Genomic DNA, 22,832 nt, shown 5'->3' on the forward strand with positions numbered 1-22,832 from the left:
AAATTCCTATTGCACGGGATTTACTTGTATCTTAGTGCAGACATCTGGGAAAAATCGGTCAGCCAATTACAGAAGGAGGAAGTGACATTTCTAGGGGCCTGCAATTGGTGACTGCAATTACAGAGACACCGAGTGATGGGAAAACCAAAGTCTTACAGCTGTTAGAGGGATCTTCCAATGAGGACACTTGTTACAGTAAAAACGGTCTAGAATTGGGTTTGCCACACTTTGGAAAGATGCCCATTTAGTCTACGAGACAGGAAGTGAAGGAAAATCTCCCCGATGGGACACATATGGCAAACAATGTTCATATTCTTTACTCAATCAAAGATGGTGTTCTGGCTTTATATATACATTAAAGGAGAACTCCAGAAATTAAAAAAGTGAACCCTTGTAGTCGGGCTACCCCCGTACTGCAGAGATTAGCTGCTCAGTTTTTCCTAGGAGCTGGAATACAGAAGATATGCTCACCTGATCCTTGGTCCTGCAGTGGTCAGTACTCACATCTCCACCTCCGCTGTGGCATGTCTCTCAACCTCCCCACATTTAAAGCGTGTGTGAGTGTGTTGTATTATTGTGTATAAGTGCATTTCTGTTTGTGTGTGTGTGTGTGTGTGTATGGGGGGGTTGTATTATTGTGTATAAGTGTACGAGTGTGGGTTGTATTATTGTGTATGAATGTATGTGTGTATTTCAGTTTGTATTTTGTATTATTGTGTATAAATGTATGTTTGTATTTCACTGTGTGTGTGGGTTGTATTAGTGTGTATAAATGTATGTGTGTATTTCTGTGTGTGTACGGGGGGGGGGTGTATTATTGTGTATGTGTGATTTTCTGCATGTGTGCGTGTTTTTTTAATATGTATTTCTGTGTGTGTTGTATTATTGTGTATTTCTGTGTGTGTGTGGGGGGGGGGGGGGGGAATTGTGTATAAATGTATGTGTGTATGGGGGGAGGGGGTTGTATTATTGTGTGTATGTGTGTGTGGGTTGTATTATTGTGTATAAATGTATGTGTGGATTTCAGTGTGTGTGTTGTATTATTGTATATACATGTGTATTTCAGTGTGTGTGCGGGTTGTATTATTCTGTATAAATGTACGTGTGTATTTCTGTGTGTGTATGAGGGGGTTGTATTATTGTGTATAAGTGTGTGTGAATTTTTTTTTGCCTTCCTCTGGATCAACAGGGGGTAGCTGTGGGCATAGCGTTCTGTTTAGGCTTTTCTTCTTTTTTTTCTCCGTATCTCTATAGGTTGAACTTGATGGACTTTTGTGACGTGTCTTTTTTCAACCTGACTAACTATGTAACTAACAGGGGACAGCTGCTGCATGTAAATGCCTGCACCCCACATGTGATATGATTACATGGTTAGAAAATGATCACTCTTCCTGGATGCATGATCAATTATGCATGATTACATGTGGTTAGATTCCTAACCACACATAATCATATCACATACGGTGTGCTGGCGTTTACATGCAGCAGCTGGCATGATGTAATGGCAGCTTCACCGGGTTCTCAGTGTGTAATGCCAGTCCAGCGTCCCCTGGTTACTAGGTAACCAGGAAATGCTGAACTGTCATTACACACTGAGAACCCAGCGGAGCCGCCGTGATATCATGGCGGCTCCGCCGGGTTCTCAGTATAATGACAGATGGTAACCAGGGACGCTGATCTGTCTCTGCATGCAAGTGGCCGGAGCCAGCCGTGAGATGATGGCTGTCTCCGCCCAGCTGTCAGTAGCAGGCTGTTGGCCGGCCAATGACTGGCCGCTGGGCCAGCTTCAGGTTTCACCTCGGTTCAGTCGAGCCGAAACCTATGCCTTCGGCTCGTCTGAGCCGCTCGGCCAACTTCGGGAGCTGTACGGGCTATAGTGAATAGCCCGTACAGCAGCCCTTCGGTTCTACTGAACCGAAGGAGTCCTGGGGCCGAAGGATCTAGCCGTAGCTTTGTGAATAACCCCCATAGTACTATGTGTCCCCAGTTATGAATGAACAGGCTGTGATTGACATCACTTCCTGTTCATTCATGAATTTTTTAATGGGGAGTAGCACTCACTATAGAGGCTTTTCCCCATTCATTAACTGGTGAAAGTAAATATTTTACTACCATCAGTTTCTGAATGAATGGGAAGCCTCTGTACTGAGTGCTTCCCATTCATTGAGTACTGGGGCTGCAGAAAAAGAAATTGAGGACTCTGTGTCAGGCCCCCCAACAGTGGGGGGAAAAAAATTACAATTAAAAAATAAATGAAAATTAAAAAAACGAATAAAAAGCACAACCACTCCCTCCCCACACACACATGACATACTCGTGCACCATATTGTGGTGAATGCCATACACATGCGCTGCAGTGCGTTGTTAGAACGCATCGCAGTGCATGATTTTTTTTTCTTTAAAAAAACATTAAATTAACTGTGGCAGCGCATGGCAAAGCTTTGTGACACATTGCCGTGCATTCTGATACCTTGTGTTGCAATTAAATATACGCCTGTATCATTTTATCACAACACAAACACCAACACAGCGTAAAAACATTTTTTTTTTTTTACCAGTAAAGTTTTTATTGTTTTGAAACTTTGACAATGACAGGCATATAAACTTCGAAGTAATAGACATAAACAGCCACGTGATATCCAAAACTGTGTTACAATGCAATAAACCAATAAACCAAAAGGGTCGCAGTAACGAAAGTGGAATGAGGGCGAGCATGGGAGACCGTAGTCCATTGCATGGGTATCATATCAATTCACGTAGCAAGATGAAAAATAACTAATAATGTATACCTGAATTGTGTGGATAAAGGGACCAACCGGTCTCATTAGTGTTGCAAGGTTATCATAACCCTAAACATTGGGAGAGGTGCAGATCAGGAAAGGACTTTTTCCAAAGGCTTTTGTAAAAATTCTGATCTAACGTGGATATCGGAGATGCCAGTTGCGTATGAGGCAATATCATTGCCTGAAGGGGAGGAAGGCAGGCCAGGAGGGCCAGACGTGGGAAGGAGAAGGGAGGGGGTAGGTATAGGACTATGGAGGGAGGAGAGAGTGGAGAGGAGAAAGGGAGGGGGGATGAGGAGGGAAGAGGGTCCCGCCCGACCCCCCAAGAGGGAGAGAAGAAAAAAGGTGTAATAAAGAACAGTGAGGCACGAGAAGGAATGGAGTTACCGCTTCAACGCTTCGCATGCCTCTGAACCTCTGAATAAATGCCACATCGTCCAGGTTTTGAGGTATCTGGACATGTCATTCCTGTTGGAGTGGATAAGTTCCTCTATGGTTGATACTGTATCTATTCGGGAGAGCCACTCCCTAATTGTTGGTGGGGATGGCGACTTCCGGTAAAAACAATTTTTAACATAAGTCGCTTATTTACAGTTTTGCGTACCATAATTTTGTTACCTTTTCGCAAAAAGGCGCAATTTCAAATTTGCAAATATCTGTTATTTAATTTAACTCTATCTTTTAGATTGTCAGAAAATATTTTTTTGTGCGCTGATACTGATTTTAGTGCTTTATCAATTGAATTGTGTATTTTTATCGGATTAATATTTGAGAAACATTTGCGCAATTATCGCAGGGCCTACAAATTTAGTAGCACCATCTTTTTATTCTACCGGGCCTGCGCTTTCAGAAAATATATGGTTTGGGGGGTCTTTTACAAACGCTGGCAGCGCAGCAGTTGAAAATCAAATCAATGGGAAAAATTGCAAAAATGGCGTGGCCAGCTGAGGTGCAAAATGTTCCGGAGGGCTTGGCATCGAAAGGGTTAAAGCGTCGATTATGGACTTTTTGGGGTACTGAATTTTGTCGCCGTTTCACAGACGCACACAATTTTTAATCTGGGCATGTTGGTCATCTATTTACTCGTCGTAACCTCATCTTTTATATTTAAAAAAAAAAAAAGGGGTATTCTATTGTGTTTTGGGGCACTAAATTTAACTAAGTGCATTTTTTACTAAATGTTTGAGTTTGCTAATATCGAGCAACATAAAAATTTGCAACTGCTGCCATTTAATTCTACTGGGTCTTGTCTTTCAGAAAATCTATAATGTTTGGGGGTTTGAAAAAAGTTTCAGGCCTAAAAAAAGGCCTTGGAAGCGAATTGTAGTTTCAGGCTGGATATTTGAAATCTTGGAAGTTCCTCCAGTTAGCCAAAGAGACTAAAAGATGGCCGGTCAGTTTTCTGCCCTAACCACTGTTTGAAATTCCTACTGCTCCTACTTGAGGACACAGCAGAGTAGCCTCTCTTTCTTTCCCTCAGAGTGGCTATGTCGGAGACTTGCTGATGGTAGCTGAAACTACCCTGTAATGTTAAACTCTGGCCATCAGAGGTTGTTCTCCATTGTGCTTTTTCTACAACAAAAGCCGTAAAGAAATACACAGTGCTCAGAGAGTGTGCTATGCTGTGTTATTCACAATATGGCAGCAATAGAGGACACAACAGCCACAAAGAGGTACACTGTGCTCAGGGGGTGCTCTCTGCTGTGTTATTTCATCCCAACACATCAACCATAGAGGGGCACTGTTTAAGACTCAGTGGAGGAGCATTGTGCCACAGTTCTCTGCTTACTACTGCAACAGCCCCCTTTCTTTCCAACCAAAAGCCTGCATTCAGGGACATAGTCTGTGACAACAGATGATGTGGTTATTGCACTCTGCCTGCAGTTACAAAGGTCACACAGCCATACCCACTCAGCTGGTCTGGGTGTATTCCTGAGGAAGTGTGGTAGTTATTTTCCTTGTGCAATCGATTTTCACAGCATGTCTTGTGTTAAAAGGAAGGGTGGTCATTTTACAGCTGCAAACTCACATTTTTTTTCTTTTCACTTTTTACAGATGCCAGGCAGAAACGTCTGCGCTAGAGGCCATTTCTGAACCCCCCCAGCTTCTTTTTCATCAATGGATGCTCATTCCTCTTCCAGTCACACAGCAGCTGTGTTTTTCTTGTTATGCAAGGATTTATGACTTGTTGCTAACCCAAATCACAAAAGGCATACAAGTCTACCACCATCTTCCCTAGCAGAATCTGATGAAGGAATGCCTAATATTTCTAATTTGTCAGGAATTTTCTAGAGCAGTGGTAGTAAATTAAAATTTCATGGAGGTCCAGTGACCAAACTTTTCTTCAAGCTGAGGTCCGAATCATGGTCCAGAACAGTCACTCAGTGCTTGTCTGCACCATGGTTCACCATTTAGACTGCATTCACACCAGCAGCTGTGCTGTAACAAACAGCTTCTAGTGTGTTTCGTCAGACACACTGCTGATGGCATAGATTCCAGCATATCACACTTTTTTAATTAGAATTTTATTAAAATGTCACAAACAACATTTCATTACGTTTTATGGGCAAACCGCAGTGAACCATGGTGTACTACATCGTGGCTGGCTTCACTGGAACAAAAATTACAGCATCCATCAGAGTGCCCCTTACATTAGTTTTCCCCAACAGCATGACCCTTGAGAACAGGCGTCTCCTTCAGAGTGTTCCCTTAGATTAGGTGTCCCCATGAGTGTGCCCCCTTACATTAGATGCCCCCATTAGAGTGCCCCCTTACATAGTTGCTGAGGACTTTGTCATGAAGAACCTCCTCCCATAGGTTGACTCGCCTCTGTCTTGCATTAACATGTGACCATTCCTACAGACGTTTAAGGATCCCACTGACAAGGAGATGGATTAAATTCCTTCACCCATCTACTCCTTGATAGGATTCTTCTGCTCATTTCTCAGACTTTAACCAATTGGTCTAAGCTGCTCAGCAGAGATCTCGCAGCTGCTGGCTGACACTCAACTTATCGATTGTGTGGATCAGATGATTATCACGTGAAATTTTATGTGCAGCTGAAGCTGGATGCGAGCTGGGCTATGTCTCAAGTAATCCTTTCCTGTTAAGATCTGGAGGGTGGTCTAGCTTAAGTGCTGGTTAAGTGGAGCAACAGTGTTAGAAGGTCTGCTTAACCCTAATTTTCCTGGAAGACTTTTTTTGGGTCTTTGATGGACAAGATCTTTACGGTCGTGAGGGGGGGGGGAGAGCATACACCATCCCTGGTAATGCGGGTTGACTCCATCCTATTCCTTTCTGTTCTTCAGAGACCTTCAGAATCCACAAATAGGGATGCACTGAAATTGAATTTTTAAGACTGAAACCGAAAATAAAAAATTGTCAGACCGAAAAAACCAAAAATGTTTTCCAACCTTTTCTAAATGTTTAAAATTATTTTTTAATTATCTTATTTATATATTTTCTACTTTACTGTTGGGGGCTTTGGTGAAAACAATCAGGGGTCTAAAATAGAAAAAAAGGGATTGAGGACACCAAGTTCTCAATTTCTTTTTTTCTGCAGTCATTCGTTGAATGAATAGGAAACCTCTATACTGAGTGCTCGTGTCCATTCATAAACTGTGTCCTGTTATTTACAAACACTCAACGATTGGCTGACCGCTGAGTGTGTATAACCCGCTCTCCATCCTCATGACTCCGTCTGTCACAGGAAGCCTAACAGGGTGGTGCGAGAGGAGCGCTAGGCTTCTTGTGACAGCCGACTCCTCCCTACACTGCTTCCAATCCTGAGCAGTCTGCCCTCCACTCAGCCTCCTGAAGTCTTCTCTTCTCCCCGCTGTGTCTGTGTCCTCTCAAATTCCTGTTGCCTCTCCCGACACAGGCAGGGGAGAGCAGCAGGCATCGGGGGCCCCAGCGGGGAAGAGAGAAGCCTAGATATGCACTAAATTTTTGACCTTTATGGTACTTTTGGCATCCTGCATCCCTACCCACAAGTCTGCTTTCACCCACTCCGACTCAAGGGGTTCTTAAGGTCTTCAACAATCCAAGGGATCTAAGCCAGCGCATAAAACAGCCATTGGATGTGGACTGGATGTCTTATGGATTTTACAGAGAATTGACACACCTAGCCAATGCGTGGGTGCGGGAAGTAGCATCAGAACCAGGTCGTTGTAATTCCTGTCCCTCCACCAGAAAAGTTTCAAGGTTTCTCTTTAAACCTGTTTACAGTTCAAAACTCCCAGGATGTATTCATCCCATCTTGAATTAAAGGCTTTCAGTGCCTTTATAATGTTCTCAAAAAATTTGGATCAAATTGATTGTCAATTATTGCCTTTCTGCTTTGCGGGGGGACTTCTTAGCAACCATCAACGTAAAGGATGTGTATATACACATTCCCGTCTTCCAAGTCAGCATCAATTTCTTTGCTTTGTTGTTCATAAAAACAACCACTATCAGTTTGTGGTTTTTACCACAGCCACACAACCCTTCAGCCTAGCCTCGATCCTGAAACCTTTCACAAGGCCATAAGGTCCTTGCGCCAGTTCTGTCAGTCATTGCATACCTGGACAATCTGATGCTGCATTTGGCCTCTCTGACCTTGGACTCTACCTTGACACCAAAGTGTCAATCATCTATACTGTGACCTAATTTTGTCCACATTAATTACAAATAATGAATGATAGTTTTTTATTTTCTAAGAAAATACAGTAACTAAGTAACGTATGTCTTTTTACAACAATATCGGACGCAGCAATGCGAGAGTTACTGCAACATGGTGCTAATCTGCTTTTTTCCCAGTTTTCTTGTCTTGAGTTTTGCGAGTTTTACAAAAACAAGAAAACCGTGCAATTTAAACCAAATTTTCATAGCTCCACTATTATGCTAATAAAGATATATCAAAGTAACATTAAACAGTAGCCTAACTTCTTACAAAAATGTAGCTCCTTTGTGCATAATTTGGCTGTAGATCCCCCCAGTCATCTCTGAATTGGTGCCGACAATGTCCTTTTTTTCTGGAGTGTAACTTTGTTCTCCTTGGCCCCTGTGTGTGTTGTAAGGTAGGCACTTGCTCCAAGCATTTTAATAGTATTTACAACCTATGGACTACCTTTTTTCATCAGCATTCCTTATTTTTTGTCAAACCTGCTGAATTCTTTCATGCTTGACGTGTGAGCTATTACACCTGAATTCCCCTGACTTTGATCAACCTGGTCCTCTGTTGTTTTTTGGGCCTGCATCAGCTTTACCTAAATCCTGAAACATTATTTTTAATTAAAATACAATTTTTCAAATTAGGGGTTTAAATTAATGGCTGGAAAAAAAAAAAAAAAGGAGGAGGGGGGGGGAAAGATGGGTAGGCATGGTGAGTCCATTTAAGTATAACTTCTGTAAATGTACATTTTAAAATGATAATCAAACCCCAAAAAACTACCAGTAACTTAGTAAATGTAAAAGGTGCATTTCAACCATTTTTCATAACAGTGGTGGATGTACTTTATTTTACCTATAATACATTTTAAAGCAATCCCTACATAACGTTTTATTTATTGCACATTATACCAGTGTCTATAGAAATCTATAGAGTCAACCTATCATAATAATGACACTATACAATCTAAAAGGAAAAAAATAAACTTTTAATTAGGGTTATCAGGTTCAGGGGACTGCAGGAATTCATAGGGGTCTGGAATGTCCTGTTGCTCTCCAACACTGAGACGAGAGGGGCTACCTTTAATTTGGAAACAAAAAAGTTAAAATTAGTCACACAGAATTGAAAACTAGAATATGAATAAAACTTTGGCAGAAGAGACATTCAAGTGTTTTCCCTATTTCCCTCAGCTCATTTACGGCATCTCTAAGATAACTTTAAGGGACCAGCTGCCGGGGAGGAAGTAATTACCGAAGATGAATGTGGCGGTGCTGGAGAAGGGCACACTTGTACGGCGAGTGTGCCATCGTGTGCAAGTATGCTATATATACTTGCACATTATGGAAAAATCCATCATCTAACTCAGCACTGCCTATCACTATTGGTTACAGAATATAATATATAAATGTGATAAATGTATTGTTAGATTGTACAAAAAATGTTCTGTCACTTCAATTTAAAGTAAACATGTCCTTTTCATCAAAGTGAAGAAACTAATATTAATGGTAATGTATTGTCCCAAAATATGCAAACCCGTTAAATGTGAACCAATAAATAATAAAATTACAAATATCTGAAAGACCTGACAGGAAACCCAATGGCCAAATGAAAAAGTGCCTATAGCAGGCACTCAATGCTGTTGCCAATTGTGAGGCAGTAGCTTAATGTTGTCAATCTGTAACAGGAACTGCAGGTTTTCTAGGTGAGAAACTTTGTAAAAGATACACAAAAATTGCTTTAGAAATGCACAACATGACAAACATACAAGAAAAAAAATTGCTCATTAAGTCTTCTCATATAAAAACACATGACTCACCAAGATGATGGTGATCTCTTTCTGAGTTGTTGGATAAAGAACTTATGTTTGAAGAGGGTCGAGATCCAACTCTGTCATTGTGTACATCGTGGAAGTCATGCAAAAGCTTAGCTGTATCATCCAAGTTAAGATGTCCATCTTCATGGTCAAGCTCTTTCTTCACTTTTCCTAGTAATTAAAAAAAAAAAAAGATCCTTTTAGAACAGCTGAATAGAATATATGTTAACAAAGTATATCTAATGACAAAAAAAAAACAAAAACTTTAATTTGCTTGTGTAGGGAATGGATAAAATTCTTGTCAGATGTTTTTGTTTGCTAGCTGGGTCTCATTGGGGAGATTTCCCTACATTTCTAACCCTGAGATACAGTGAAGCTCACAGATATAGAAAGTGAAGAGAAATTCCCTCTTAAACAGCAGTCAGTTTTTTATTTTATTTAAAAATTAACATTTAAGGATATATTAATGAATACGGAACTGCATTAATTTGTATCTTTTATAGCTACTTAGAGTTCAGCCTTTTAACCTTCTGCATGTCATTTAAACATAGTGCCAACTCTACATTTAAAACCGGGATTCTTGTTGGAGATGTGGTTCAGCACAAGGCACGATGCTTTTGGTCCTGTGTTAAATTGCAATCTTTCTGGGATTCGGTACACTCGGTGATCACTGGTTGGCCATAGTGGACTTGCGTGTCAAACCTGCAGCATGCCTCTTGCATCTAACTGACAGATCCCTCACCAAGTATAAATCCTTCCCGACTGTACACTTGGTCAACACAGAGCGGGCCTGCATGCCACCTGTGCGGAAAATGGCCTCAAGCCCTTACTATACAGATGGGCATTGCCGGGGTCAATTATATCTACATGATAGAAAATCTTACAGCCACTTTGAAAAACCTAAAGAAGTTTCTCTCTACATGAAGGCCTTGGAGTTACTTTACGACCACTGACCCAATATCTGCAACTCATGGCCTCGTGTTCTACTACAGGTACATTGTCTTCCCATGTTTAATTTAAGGTCCAGTCATGCATTATTCCCTCCTACATTTAGTGTCCTGTCCTCAGGGGGTGGGACCTACTGCCTTTTTATCCTAATACTTTATTAATAGGTTACCTCTTACACTTCTCTTTCCCAAACTTTTCCCTTCTTGTTATTTGCAGATATCGCTTTCTTACCCAATCTCTTACCATTCTATTATTTCACCTATATGACTACCTCTGCAATGTCCTCTATTAGTACATATATGTTGTTAACGATTGGGTTGGACCACCATGGTACAACCCCACGCTTCTTGCTTATCAACAAAGGATGTCTGTTTTGCTTTTACAGAGCACAAGCTACTGTATGACACCGGTCTTATTAGTCACAGTCGAACTTGAATATCGTTGAACTTGTAACTTTTACAATGTTGCTGTTCTGATTTTCGTCACACCTTTGCTACCCACTTAGGTGGAGTGGCATTATATATTGGATTTGTTCATAAATGCTCTTACATACTTTTTTGTGTGCAATAAAGAAATAAAAAAAAAACACCCCCGAGATTCTATTTCACACAATGCCTAAACTAGTCAACTGTATCAAAGTGACTCCTTTTCTGGATAATCCTACCAGCAAATTTAAATTACATACATGTCAAGCTATATTTTCAAATAGATATGTCAAACCAATGGGCCAGATGCAGTAAGTGTCTTCCTCCCTGCCATTGCATATCCATTTAAAGTATATTAAATTTACATATTTTGAGTATGTACTGCAATATTTTCTAAGTCAAAATCCTTGTTTTTAACCCAGAGTGTGCTAAGGGTCATTAAAGGAAAGTGAATCTAAAGCCTTAAATACCTGACGTCAACGACCCAAAACAAGATTTTTCTCCAAGTTCACTAGCTGTATTCTTGTTGCAGATGAGTACCGTAAAGTATTGAGGCCAAAGACAGCCAGGCACTACCACTTTCATAAGCTTTTGTATGTTTCTTATAGAGGTTTCCTTTAATATTTAAAGCAGCACTGGGAAAAAACAAAAACCTATGAGCATTTATGTATACATACCTAATGAATTGAGCATTGACATATCAAGGGATACGTCGGAATATGATTTCATGGACATAAAATCAAGGACAGAACTGCTGCCATCAGAGTCCCCAATCTGGAAAAAAAACAAAAAAAAACACTGAACAGAATTCTATAGGCCAGCAGGTTTACCATTCTACTAATAACATGTATGCAGAAATGAAATACTTCGGAGCCACCACCATCCACAAAGTTTTTAGTGATGTCTCGTCTGTTCCACATGTTACAGGTTTTAGGTTTTGTAGTCTACATTATACATTGTGTTTTTTGGGACAGAAAGGGCTAAATCTTAAAAATGCATTCAAGTACCTTAACTATTAACAACAATGTAGCTTGTCTGTTTATCACTCAGCTGTAGATCCTCAAATAATCTCTGAATTTGTACTGACACGGACTTCATTCTGGAGGGTGGCTACTTTTGTTCGCCATGGTCCCCGTGTGTGTCATAAAGTAGCCACTACTCCAAGCTGCTCCTGTGATGGACTGCAATCTCACGTTTAGTTCACTAACTTGTATTGAAGTTATAGTCCATCATTGGAGTGAGCTTGGTGCGGTGGCTACTTTACAACACACACATGGACAATGGGGAAACAAAAGAAATCACGCTCACGTAAGATGCATTTTTGTTATTAATTGGGGTTCTTTAATGCATTTTTAAGGTTTACCTCCTGGGTTTAGTGCCACTTCAAATGTAGTAGCTAAATTGGGAATAAATTGTAAAAAAAATGCATTTCCCTTAAATGTTTCCCCAACGCAACATTTACCGAATTTGCGCACCCCCATATATTTACTGCAATATATAAGTCCGCTGATTAAAGTTATATCCTATTAGTGCGACATTTATGTAATGTAGTAGAATGCTAAAGCTCTAAGTGAACATATGCGTTTTACTTTAGGAGAGCTTTATTTCCCTTTCAACAAGATGCATGCAGGGAAAATTGAGAAGCCCTAATCCAGACCCTCATGCAGCTGTATATCACTACAGCAGTGATCTGTTGATGCAATGATGTGCTCTGCCCAGGCCTCTGTACACATAAGAAGTGTCATGACATGACTAGACTACCGATGTAATCACAGTGCGGAAGCATTCATTTTAGATTCACTTCTACTGTGTGCTCCTATGGAAGCCCAGGAGCTAATCGTTTAAAAGGAGAACTATGAGGTGAGTGCTTTTCACTCACCTCATAGTTCTAGCCGACCTGTGACAAAGACTGTCACAGGCCGGCTCAGTAGATCGGGAAGTGAGCGAACACATACCGGCGTTCGCTCAACTCTCGATCCTGTCACAGCTCTCTGCCGTGACAGGGGAGGGGCTTGATTCCCCCCGCTCCGATCCGCCAGCTCTGACTGGCGGATCCAACGGGGGAGGGGGCGGGTACAGCTGGCTCTGCCTCTAGATAGGCAGAGCCAGCTGTCACTCACGCAGTTGGCGGATCCGGACATAATTGTCGGGATCCGCTTCAGCTGCGGCGTCTCAGTATACCGCGAGCTGTAGCTCAAGTATAATCGCAAGCTTTAGTTCAGCAAACAAAAGACTGTAGGTGTGGGTTTTTTTGGCATGAAATGGGAATTACAGTTTTTTGTTTTGTTTTCTTTAAAGTCTTGTCATACTCTCCTCTAGACACCTCACTGAAGCTCACAGTTAATGGCAGACAGAAGCTAGAGTAATTATAAAGAAATAAACAATAAGATAATCTTTGTCAATTGACTTTTATGCACAAAATCCCAAAAATATAATGCAAGATATTGTAAAACAGCACACGTTATGGTTTTTGTGAATTTAGACTACTGCATCTTAAAACTTTGTTCACACACTTACTTTAAGGTCATCTGGATGTCTTACTGGAATATTTCTTCCCTAGAATTGAAAAACCAACAGTTAGCAGTGCAAAATAACCACAATTCATTCTGTCCCTACAGAGGACTATCTAGCTTTGAGCAATGATTTACCAGTGGGCAACTTTGTATGGGCCAGTGGTTTAGAGAATATTTAGAAGTCATGGAGAGATGCATTTGGCATGCTTTAAAGCATGCTTTAAAGCAAGCTTGGAGCGGTGGCTACTTTATAAACACACAAATCTACATAATAAATCTGCATAAACACTAGAATGCATAATAAATAGAAGGGATAACACTGAATTAAAGTCACTCTAGGCTGACCAAGCGGACGGAATAGGTGTTTATGTGCCTCAGGAAGCACATGCATTACTGGAGGAATCAGGTGCTTTTATTATTTCTTTTATACAACTCCAGCAGTGCTTCAGTAACCACACATTAAACCTTTTCTATATATCAAAAGCAGGAGTTCTTAATATCCTATATACATTTTCAAACAGACAAATGTCTCAATTTTAAATTCATAATAGTCAGCATCTATAATGACAATACATCCACCCTTGTTGATGGGTTTCAATACAAAACCCTCCCTAACTGAAAGGGAGTGTTAGCTCTCAAGTCTGAATTCTTCATGGATAAAACATTACCCATTTACTGTAAATGGAATTTGTGTGTTGTTGTGTGTTGTGTGTTGTAACTACATTTTTAAGGTTGATTTTAAGCTCAATTTTTAATTGAATAAAATCAAATATAAATTCTGTTATGGACAATATGGATCCAACCAGGTCTTAGGGCAGAACCCCAAGCCTGTATTTAGCATGGACAATTCTTGTTGTGACAATTGTACAGATGAGTTATGTAGAACACTCATTAATCACTCTACGTCTGAGCTCAACGAATGCATTGACCATTTCTCATGATATCTCTTCTGGTGTCTCCAACCACCTCACCTAACCCTTGTCTGGTAAGCTTGATTTGTATAAATGTATAATTTGATGGGACAGAGGGCAAGGCAATAAGAGGAATGTCAGGTCTTATGTTGACTGTGAAATTTGACACGCCCAGAGAGGGCGGGGGCTCACGTAATAGTAAAGTTTTTTCTGGCAGCCAGAGGCTCTATTGATTGGCTACTAGCCTCTACTTTTTGCCAAGACTGAGGATCAACCTTTAATTTGAAGGCTCAATGTTACCTACTCTTTTGTGAGCATCATTCCACTTTTTGACATTTATAAAATAAAAATGTATCTACACTAGGGAAGGCGCACCTTGTTTTTGTTTTCTTATATATAGATAGAAAGATATATAAATATATATATATATATAATCATGTTGATTTAGTATTGCTTCTGACCTGAAGAGAGGTTAACTCTCGAAAGCTTGTCTTTTATATATTATGTTAGCCCAATAAGAAAGGTATCATTGCATACTGCAGTACTTTCTTTTCGTTTTTTGACATCCTATATTTATGATCTCTCGCTTCATCTCATTAGGATATAAAAGCCTTTCTTCAATTTTATAATAAAAGCTCTTTGAGCAATGCTCTAAAATATGGACCTGTTTTATCTGATAAAGGATTTTGGAATGGTCTCCTTCTGTTATCTGGTCCAGTAGGTCATTTACAATTTTCTCTGCATATCCCCCACAGTCTTTAACGAACTCTTGCAGGCTGTAACAAGAATAAAAAAACAATTTGTATACATACAGCAGAGATTGCAAAACTATGTACAGTCCGGCCACTCTATGCGAAGCACATTTTGTTAATTTTTCTTAGTCTTTTTTTTTTACCAAGAAAATCAACACAAAAACTCTTTCACGAACACATATGCCACATTTTAAAACTTTTAATAAACAGTTATTTTATTATTTCAGAACTTAAGGTACTAGGAAAAGGCAAAAATGCAGCATATGCAAAAGTTCCAATAATCTTCAGGTCTATCCTCCATTTCAATTTCCAAAAAATACCCAGTTAAGAGTGTGAACTAACATCTTGAGAACCCACAGGATTTATTTTTTTTTCTCATTTAAACTTTTATTGAAAAAGTATATATAAACAATAAAAGAAAACCAAGAAAACATAAACATAACAAACAAAGTATCACGTAAAATAGATAAGTGCAATCTGGTAACACAAGGCAGGTGGAAAGCAAAGACATTAAATATAAGTCACTGTGTACTCTATGTCAGACTGCCGTATCGTAGCCAAGGGGAGGTGGAAAATGAAGAGATGTACAAACTAGAGGTGCACCGAAATAGAAATTTAAAAACCGAAACGAAACCGAAATAAAAAAAAATTGTCAGGCCGAAACTGAAAATGTTTTTATTTTAGTTTTTTCAAATATTTTATTATTTATTTGTTATAAACGTATTTTTGTATTAATTAATTCATTTATTAAATATTTTAATTTTTTACTTTACTTTTAGGGGCTTCTGGGAAATATTAGGAATCTAAACAGACCCCTGATATTTCCCTTTTAAAATAGAAAAAGAGATTGAGAACACAGAGTCCTCAATCTCTCTTTTTGTATCCCCTGTTATCAATGAATAGGAATCCTCCGAGTGTTCCTGTTCATTGATAACATGAGAACAAAGTATGCTTACTATAAACACAATTATGAATGAACAGGAGGTGATGTAAATCACATCCCATTCATTCATAATTAAGGATATAACAACCATAATATGTACTCAATTATCTACAAACATTCAGCAATCGCTGAGTGTTTGCTCTCGCTCTCTTCTGTCACACACCGTCACAGGAGGCTGAGCGAGCGGAGCAGGGAGGAGAGCCCAGCATCCTGTGACAGCGCGGACTGTCTCCGCCCACACATCGCTCTGCCGGACTGTGATAGGAGTCTGAGCGGTGTGGGAGGAGAGACACCCGCAGCTCACAGCTCTCTCCTCCCGCAGCGCTCGGCCGGCTGTCACTTTCTCTTCTCCCCGCTGGGACACAGAGCAGCACCCAGTGGGGAGGAAAGAAACCAGTGATGCGCCGATGTATCGGCAGGAAAATGGCACTGTCGGCATTTAGCCAAAAGTGCCATTTTCGGCCGATATGTTTCGGCGGCTGATATATCGGTGCATCCCTAGTACAAACCACTGATATGCCGAGGGATCCCCGCCATTGGACCGGGAAAAAAACCTAATGTAGTCATAAACATGATAGGGTTCCGAACACAACAGAGCTGTCAATTGAGCCAAGGGTCTGTACATCTGGGCCGAGTAGACCGTAGATCAGGCTATAAAAATCCAGAGATGGTACTACGGAAGACAAATAGCAAAATAGAAGAGAAGGACAGAGAGTGAGAAAGGAAGAAGCCATAAATAGAGTAAGAAAAAGGGAGGAACTAGGCTGTACACAGAGGATGGAGGGGGGACGCATGAGTTCCACAGGATCTTTTAAGGAACTTTCATTTACTTGCCATAAGGTAGACTATGGGCAAAGCAGTGAGTGCTACAAAGTAATTAAAACCCAAACACAGTTTGCAATTATACCTTTATACATTTTTGCAGGCAGCAGTCAAGTTTAGGCAGTGATGATCTATGGCCCATCATTAATTATCCTTTAAAAGTCTAATAGCTGGAGTTATCATGCTTTACTACGATGCTTAATGTATATTTAGGAAATACAGCTATGTCCTTTTGTAGGCACATATGAAGTTGACCAGCAACTACAATAGCAAAAACAATACTATCTTAAGTGCCAGAGATTGAGCCACATTTGGAAAATATATGGAAGAAATTATATACTGCATTCAGTACCATGTATGAAGTTTGAGTATCTTTTGTAAAACATTCCCCTTTATAGCAACAGTTATTTATCATTATTTTTTTTTGATCCATATGTCCTATAGCCATTAGCTTTCTATAAGCAGCATATAAGTGCCAGTCAGTCTCTGTTTAGGAGCAAGAGGTAAATATGGAATATTGCTATGTAATGTAATTATACAAAACAAAACATGAAATGCAACGCTCTACATTCCTTTTAAAGTGCATCTAAACCCAAGAATAAAAAAAAAAAGACAAAAAAAACATAAAACGTATATATTGGAGTGAACTGTCAGTCTGAATCTCAGTTTCTACTCCACACAGAAGCAATGGATAAAAAGCAACATATACTGTGGGAGTTAGGTAACTGAATTGTAAAAAATAATACAAAAGTAAGATGTCTTTAACACACAAGAGATTTGAGCAAGCAGAAATAGTGGCAAAATCACCAGGAAGAAAATAAAAAAGAAGATGAAAAGGTATATTTTTCCCAGTGAGGGCTGTCCTGGAAGATTCCTGGATATTGAGTTATCGGGTAACTGTATTCACCTGCTAGGACGGCATGCGGGAGAGGAGATGAAGCCGTCCATAATGAGGAAAACAAAGGAATTCATGACCTAAGCCTGGTCTTGGCTGGAAAATAGACCAGAACATAAAGTGAAATTAAAGTCAAAAGGGTTTTTAAGCTGTTTCAGGTGCGGATTTCAATCTCTTACAATGAATGCTGCTCTTTGATGTTTAAAAGTTTTAGCTTCCTGCAGACTCAGCTGGTCCCCTGAGCACATTCCTCAATATCCTGTTATAGGGCAGCTTGCATGGTCCTATTGAGCCACCCTTGTGTGTGCTAGTAAGCAAACACGCAGGCATAGCAGGGCAATCCATTCTCCTTCCCCCTGCTCCCCTCCCCAAGCTAGATGGAAAGCTGCTGGCAACTGTGATGTTTCTTGTAATCTTGGCCTGGACAGAAAGTTCAGGGAAGCCGAGCTCAGAGAGTTGGAGTCGGCTGTTTGGAAACATTGTGACTAAATATTTGGGCAAAAATTTAAATAAATATTTTACTGGGTAATGTATACTTGCTTGATCTGGATTCATCCTTGAAAAAGGTTTCAAAGTGTAATAGTACTTTAATAGCATATCTAAATGGAATAGAAATACCAACTATAAGAAGAAAATTGAATGAAAGCCAGATTTCAGATATTTTTATTATTATTATTTTTAAGGGGAAAGGTTAGATCTCTGTGAAAAAGTAATTTGCTCGTCCGCATGCATATATTGATAAAGTACAATTAATGTGACTCCTCACATAAAACCTATATGAAGTGAAGCATATCAGATAATATGAGGCTAAATTTAAAAGCACTCTATATACCTTCTAGTAGCATAGACATGGATATATAAAACCTTTAGCAAAATGCCAAGTACGAGCTCTAAGATGAACTACCAAAACATTTTCACCTTGGATAACCTTTAAAAGACCAATACGTCTGCTGAAATGCAATGGGAATTGCATTTCAATGGGAAACAGAGGCCTCTTAAAGCTGCTTTATATAACCCACTTACAATGGTATAATGCCAGATTTTTCAACTTTGCACAGCAAGAAGGAGAGCTTTAACAATGGATTCTTCCCCAAAATTGCAATGGCGCTCACCACCCTTCAATGAAGACCTCTAGGTCCCATTTTACAAACTTCAGCCAGGAGTGGGATCTCACACACATATCGAAATAAGATATGTTAAAGCGACATTAAAGGCCACTTTAAAGGCACCCCAACGTTAATCAAAGCATTTACCTTAAATTATGTCTCTTAATCCGATCTTCTTCTTTCCTGATATTTTCAGCCTTCTCTCCAGCGCTGCGGCGGGTGCCCAGGCCAGCGCTGGTTCCCCTGGGCTTGCTGGCACTTCCTGTCCCACGGTGTCTGCATGCGGGTGCACGCGTCCATAGACATACCTTGCGTGACTCCTCGCGTGCCGTCCGAAAATGTGAACTGCGCATGTGCGCGCCCCAAGATCCTTTGCGGATGCCAGAGAATTTTCACATTTTCAGATGGGAGCGCGTGGGGAAGACACAGGTAAGTTTAAACCACTGTTAAAGCGGGGGTTTTTTTGTGTGAAACATTTTGCATCTATCTACTGCTTGCTAGCAGTAGATAGATGCAAAAACAGCTGAGAGCTTAGAAACCTTTAAGTCTACCAGTGTGCAGTCAACATGAGACTTATAAGAATTGTGCTAGGGACTGTGTTTCAGGTTTGGTAGGTGAAGCCATATTCCAGGGTACTGTCCTAGACGATTAACTGGAGAAATAAAAAGCTGCATAGTTCCGTAGCGTATACTACAAAAGGTCAAATGTTATTTTATGCAAAGCCAATATCTTTCTACAATGGCAATCAAGGTTTCAGAAATAAAAGACATTAACCTTAGTGCACACTGAATTCCTGTGTCATCACCATAACCGGCGTACATTAAATCCATTTCATCAGGCTTAAGGTCAGTGAAGAGTGTGTTGTTTTGTAATGAAAGAGCTGTACTTGTACTGTTAAGAAATGTAACTAGAAACAAAAGAAATTAATGTTATTACATGTATACAGTTATGTTAAAAATAAAATCACTTTTTTAATTTAAATAGCACTATCAAATATACAGCATCATACACATCTGTCTAGCCAGTAGTCGTCACATTCAACAGAACATTTTTTGTTGTTGTAATTTTTAAGCAATTTCATCACTCAAGTGGCTCGCTCAATTCAAATGCGCATCAGAAACATACCCTGTGGAAATACTCCTTTATTCAAAACCTTCATAGACATTCACAGCAATCACTGCCCCTTGCAGGAAGCTTGTTTAACTGCAGTATGGATATTAGAGTGCCAGCACATGCACATTCTGGTGTAAAAGCAGAGCTCCAACCAAAGGGCTAAATACATAGTTAAAATGAATGTACACAAAATATTTTACTTACCGTATTGTATTGGTAATTCTGCCTAGCAACTCTTGTGATTCACATTCCCCTGCTAAACAGCATAGCCACAATGGTGACAACACTATTTACTATTTTGGCTTTGCAGCTTACTATACCACATGACTGCTCATTGGACTACAGAGAGCATACATCACACTACTAAGGTCTTTCTTATTCTCTTCCAGTGAGCTGCCTAAAAACCTCCCCGTCCACAAGAGTATTGTTTCGCTCTAGGACACAAACTGCTATATGACTGTATGGACAGGAGTGTGCATCAATCTTTCAATCATCACTATTTGTAGATTAGAACGAGTATGTAAATGTCATCAACCACTGTTGAACATGCAGATGTGGTGCATTCCTCGGGCTGTCTGTAATCTGGCACTTACTCTGAGCCCACATGACCCTCACAGCACCTTGTTGATGCCCTGTCCTTGGTTCCTATTTACTGCCACTCTGGACTTCAGAGAGATGCCCTAGTTTCTGGGGTTTCTCTGGTGCTTGGAAAAGTCTAGATAGATCTTGGATCATACCCAGTAAATCAAAGTCTTCAAGCTTATTCTTTTGAGGGAATATTCAACTCTGCCCTCTCATACAAAGCGCAAATGTGTACAGAAATGACTAATTAGTGTATTTGACTTACAAACATTGCTTTCATCCATTCCCTGCATATGCTTGCTTGATTATTTTAGGTCTCCCATTAAACAAAACAGCAGTTGTCATCAATTCTGTTTAGGGCTGCAACAACTAATCGATTAAATCGATAATGAGGAGGTGTTGGCAAGGATTCTCATCATGAATTAGTTGATTTACAATTAGTTGCTGCCGCTCTGCTCTCCTCCCCACTGGTGCTGGCTGCAGTGGTCTGTGTCCCTTTGAATCCCCGCCTGTAAATCGGCAGAGGCAGCAGGGACACAGACCACTGCAGCCGGCACCAGCTGGGAGGAGAGACCGCTGTGTCTGCATCCCCTACGTACCTGCGCTGCTGCCCTGTCTCCTCTTCCCCGGCCTGTTCCGTGTTGCCACTGTCCCACCCAGCTCCGCCCCGGGTGCCGCTTCTGCCTCTACAGGCTTGCTGTCAATCAGCAGAGGAGGACCTGATGTAGAACTTTCTTCTTCGGGTCCCTTCTCTGCTGATTGACAGTAGGCAGTGGGCGGGTGCAATAGCCAGCCTGTTACTGGCTATTGCATTTTAAAATATCCAATAGCAGGCTGGCTATTGCTCCCTGCAATAAAGTTTTTTTAAAAAGTTAAACTTAAATTAAAGATTAAAAAAACACACAAATAACATAGCATCAATTTATTCTAAAATCACACAGTGGAGAATACCCCTGACTAGAACAGTCCTTCAGCTAGCATACTTTGCAGGAAAATCTCCACATTTAATACATAATTTAATACATTTATTCTTTCTAACCTTTATGCCTGCGGTCATCTTTAAAGCCCAATGAAGTAAAGCTAGGTAATAGTTTGCTTGAGAGAGAACCTAAATCCACTGGGTGCGTTTCTTCCTCTAAAAAAAAAATAAATAAAAAAAACACATATATATATACACACAACACATACAGCTCTTATTGGCAGCCAGGATTGAAAGAAATACCCAGGCCTTTAGGGTATGGGGACCATAAGACTCATTCCCCTCCCTCCCACATGACAGCAAGGGGTTCTTGCTGATTGGCTGATCTGGTGCCCAGGAAAGGATCCGCAACCCTGTGTAAGGAGTTTTGAAAAGGACTTTTTGACTTCACAACCAAATGGCGTCATGATGACTCATGGGACCTTAGACTGCTGGAGCGAGGCTGCAGGGACCGGATTAGCAGCCAGCTGAGCCAGAGATTCGGGGGTGAGTATATCTTTGTTTTTTTTAGCTCTTTAGACAAAACAAGCACTTATCCCTTGCAGTGCGGGGGTAGCTCCACTACAAGGGTTAAAACAGAACACTTGGCAAATCAAATCTTAACCCTTGCAGTGGGACTACCCCCACACTGCAAGGATTAAGTGCTTGTTTTGTGTAGGGAGTCAAAATACCAGTTATACTAACTCGAACCATGATCCCGGCTTGCTCTTAGACCAGTCCCTTCAACCTCGCTCCCCCTCCGCTCCAGCTGTTTAGGGTCCTGTGAGTCATTACGTTCTATACAGTGTATAGAACGTGAGAACGCCGAGGCACATTGCTGGAGGAGGAGACAGGCAGGATCGCGGTTCGGGTGAGTATAACTGTTATTTTAGCTCCCTAGACAAGACGATCACTAAACCCTTGAAGTTCAAGGGTTAAGATTTAATTTGCCGGGGAGTTCTGCTTTAGGATTTCATATGCCCGGAGTTCTTCATTAAGTGCTTTGTCCAGTATTGTCAAAGCATAGGTTTACTTTAATCTTAATCTTTCTATATGCACATTAACATTTATAAGAAGATACATTGTGGAGGAATTAGATGTGAATTAGTGTTTGAGATCAAGCAGACTGTACTAATAAAATGGGTATGGATGTAGCATAAATGTTTAGAGTAAAGCAGGCCATAAACCCATAGAATTTTCATACAAACACCTAACAAAAATCTTCTAAGCACATTTGATAATGCTTCAAGAGACTTGACAAATGTTGTTGAAAATTTTGTTTGATGTTAACACTTGATTTTGGAATTAATGGAGTTAATGAAAACCACATTAACTGTTAGAGTTTTGTTTATTCAACACATTTTCCATCCCGCTTCTTTAACTTGTTGTTTTCAGTACCTCAAAAATGTGAACCCCCATTAACTTTTAAAATAAATCAAATTAACATTTTGAAAAAAACATTTCTCAAAACAAAATTCTACTGGTGTATAGCTAGCTCTAATTTTCCAAAAATCCTGCTTGCTACATCTTTGGTTTCCAGCAAAATGCATTCTTCAAAAAAACATTCAAACTCCTGGAAAAAATATAGTGCAACCTGTGCTCTGTTGTCCCCTAGGTCTA

General features: G+C 40.2%; 1 protein-coding gene across 4 annotated transcripts in view; it reads right to left on the bottom strand.

Annotated features, from left to right (window-relative positions):
* Window positions 1-8,401: 8,401 nt before the first annotated feature.
* The window catches only part of BRD9 (bromodomain containing 9), a 48,830-nt gene continuing 34,399 nt past the window's right edge, over window positions 8,402-22,832 (bottom strand). For 2 of the 4 annotated variants that reach the window (XM_018568863.1, XM_018568860.1), the window contains 7 exons: window positions 21,294-21,389; window positions 19,334-19,466; window positions 14,706-14,817; window positions 13,135-13,173; window positions 11,295-11,391; window positions 9,248-9,415; window positions 8,402-8,511 (listed from right to left, as the gene is read on the bottom strand). In XM_018568863.1, the coding sequence (XP_018424365.1) occupies window positions 8,420-8,511; window positions 9,248-9,415; window positions 11,295-11,391; window positions 13,135-13,173; window positions 14,706-14,817; window positions 19,334-19,466; window positions 21,294-21,389 (737 nt within the window). In that variant the 3' untranslated portion in view covers window positions 8,402-8,419. The remainder of the gene's footprint in view (window positions 8,512-9,247; window positions 9,416-11,294; window positions 11,392-13,134; window positions 13,174-14,705; window positions 14,818-19,333; window positions 19,467-21,293; window positions 21,390-22,832) is intronic. The other 2 variants (XM_018568862.1, XM_018568861.1) reach the window with 1 other exon arrangement.

The sequence above is a fragment of the Nanorana parkeri genome, unplaced genomic scaffold (genome assembly GCF_000935625.1).
Source record: "Nanorana parkeri isolate BGI_ZX_2015 unplaced genomic scaffold, ASM93562v1 scaffold1255, whole genome shotgun sequence".
In the NCBI taxonomy this organism is placed as follows: Eukaryota; Metazoa; Chordata; class Amphibia; order Anura; family Dicroglossidae; genus Nanorana; species Nanorana parkeri.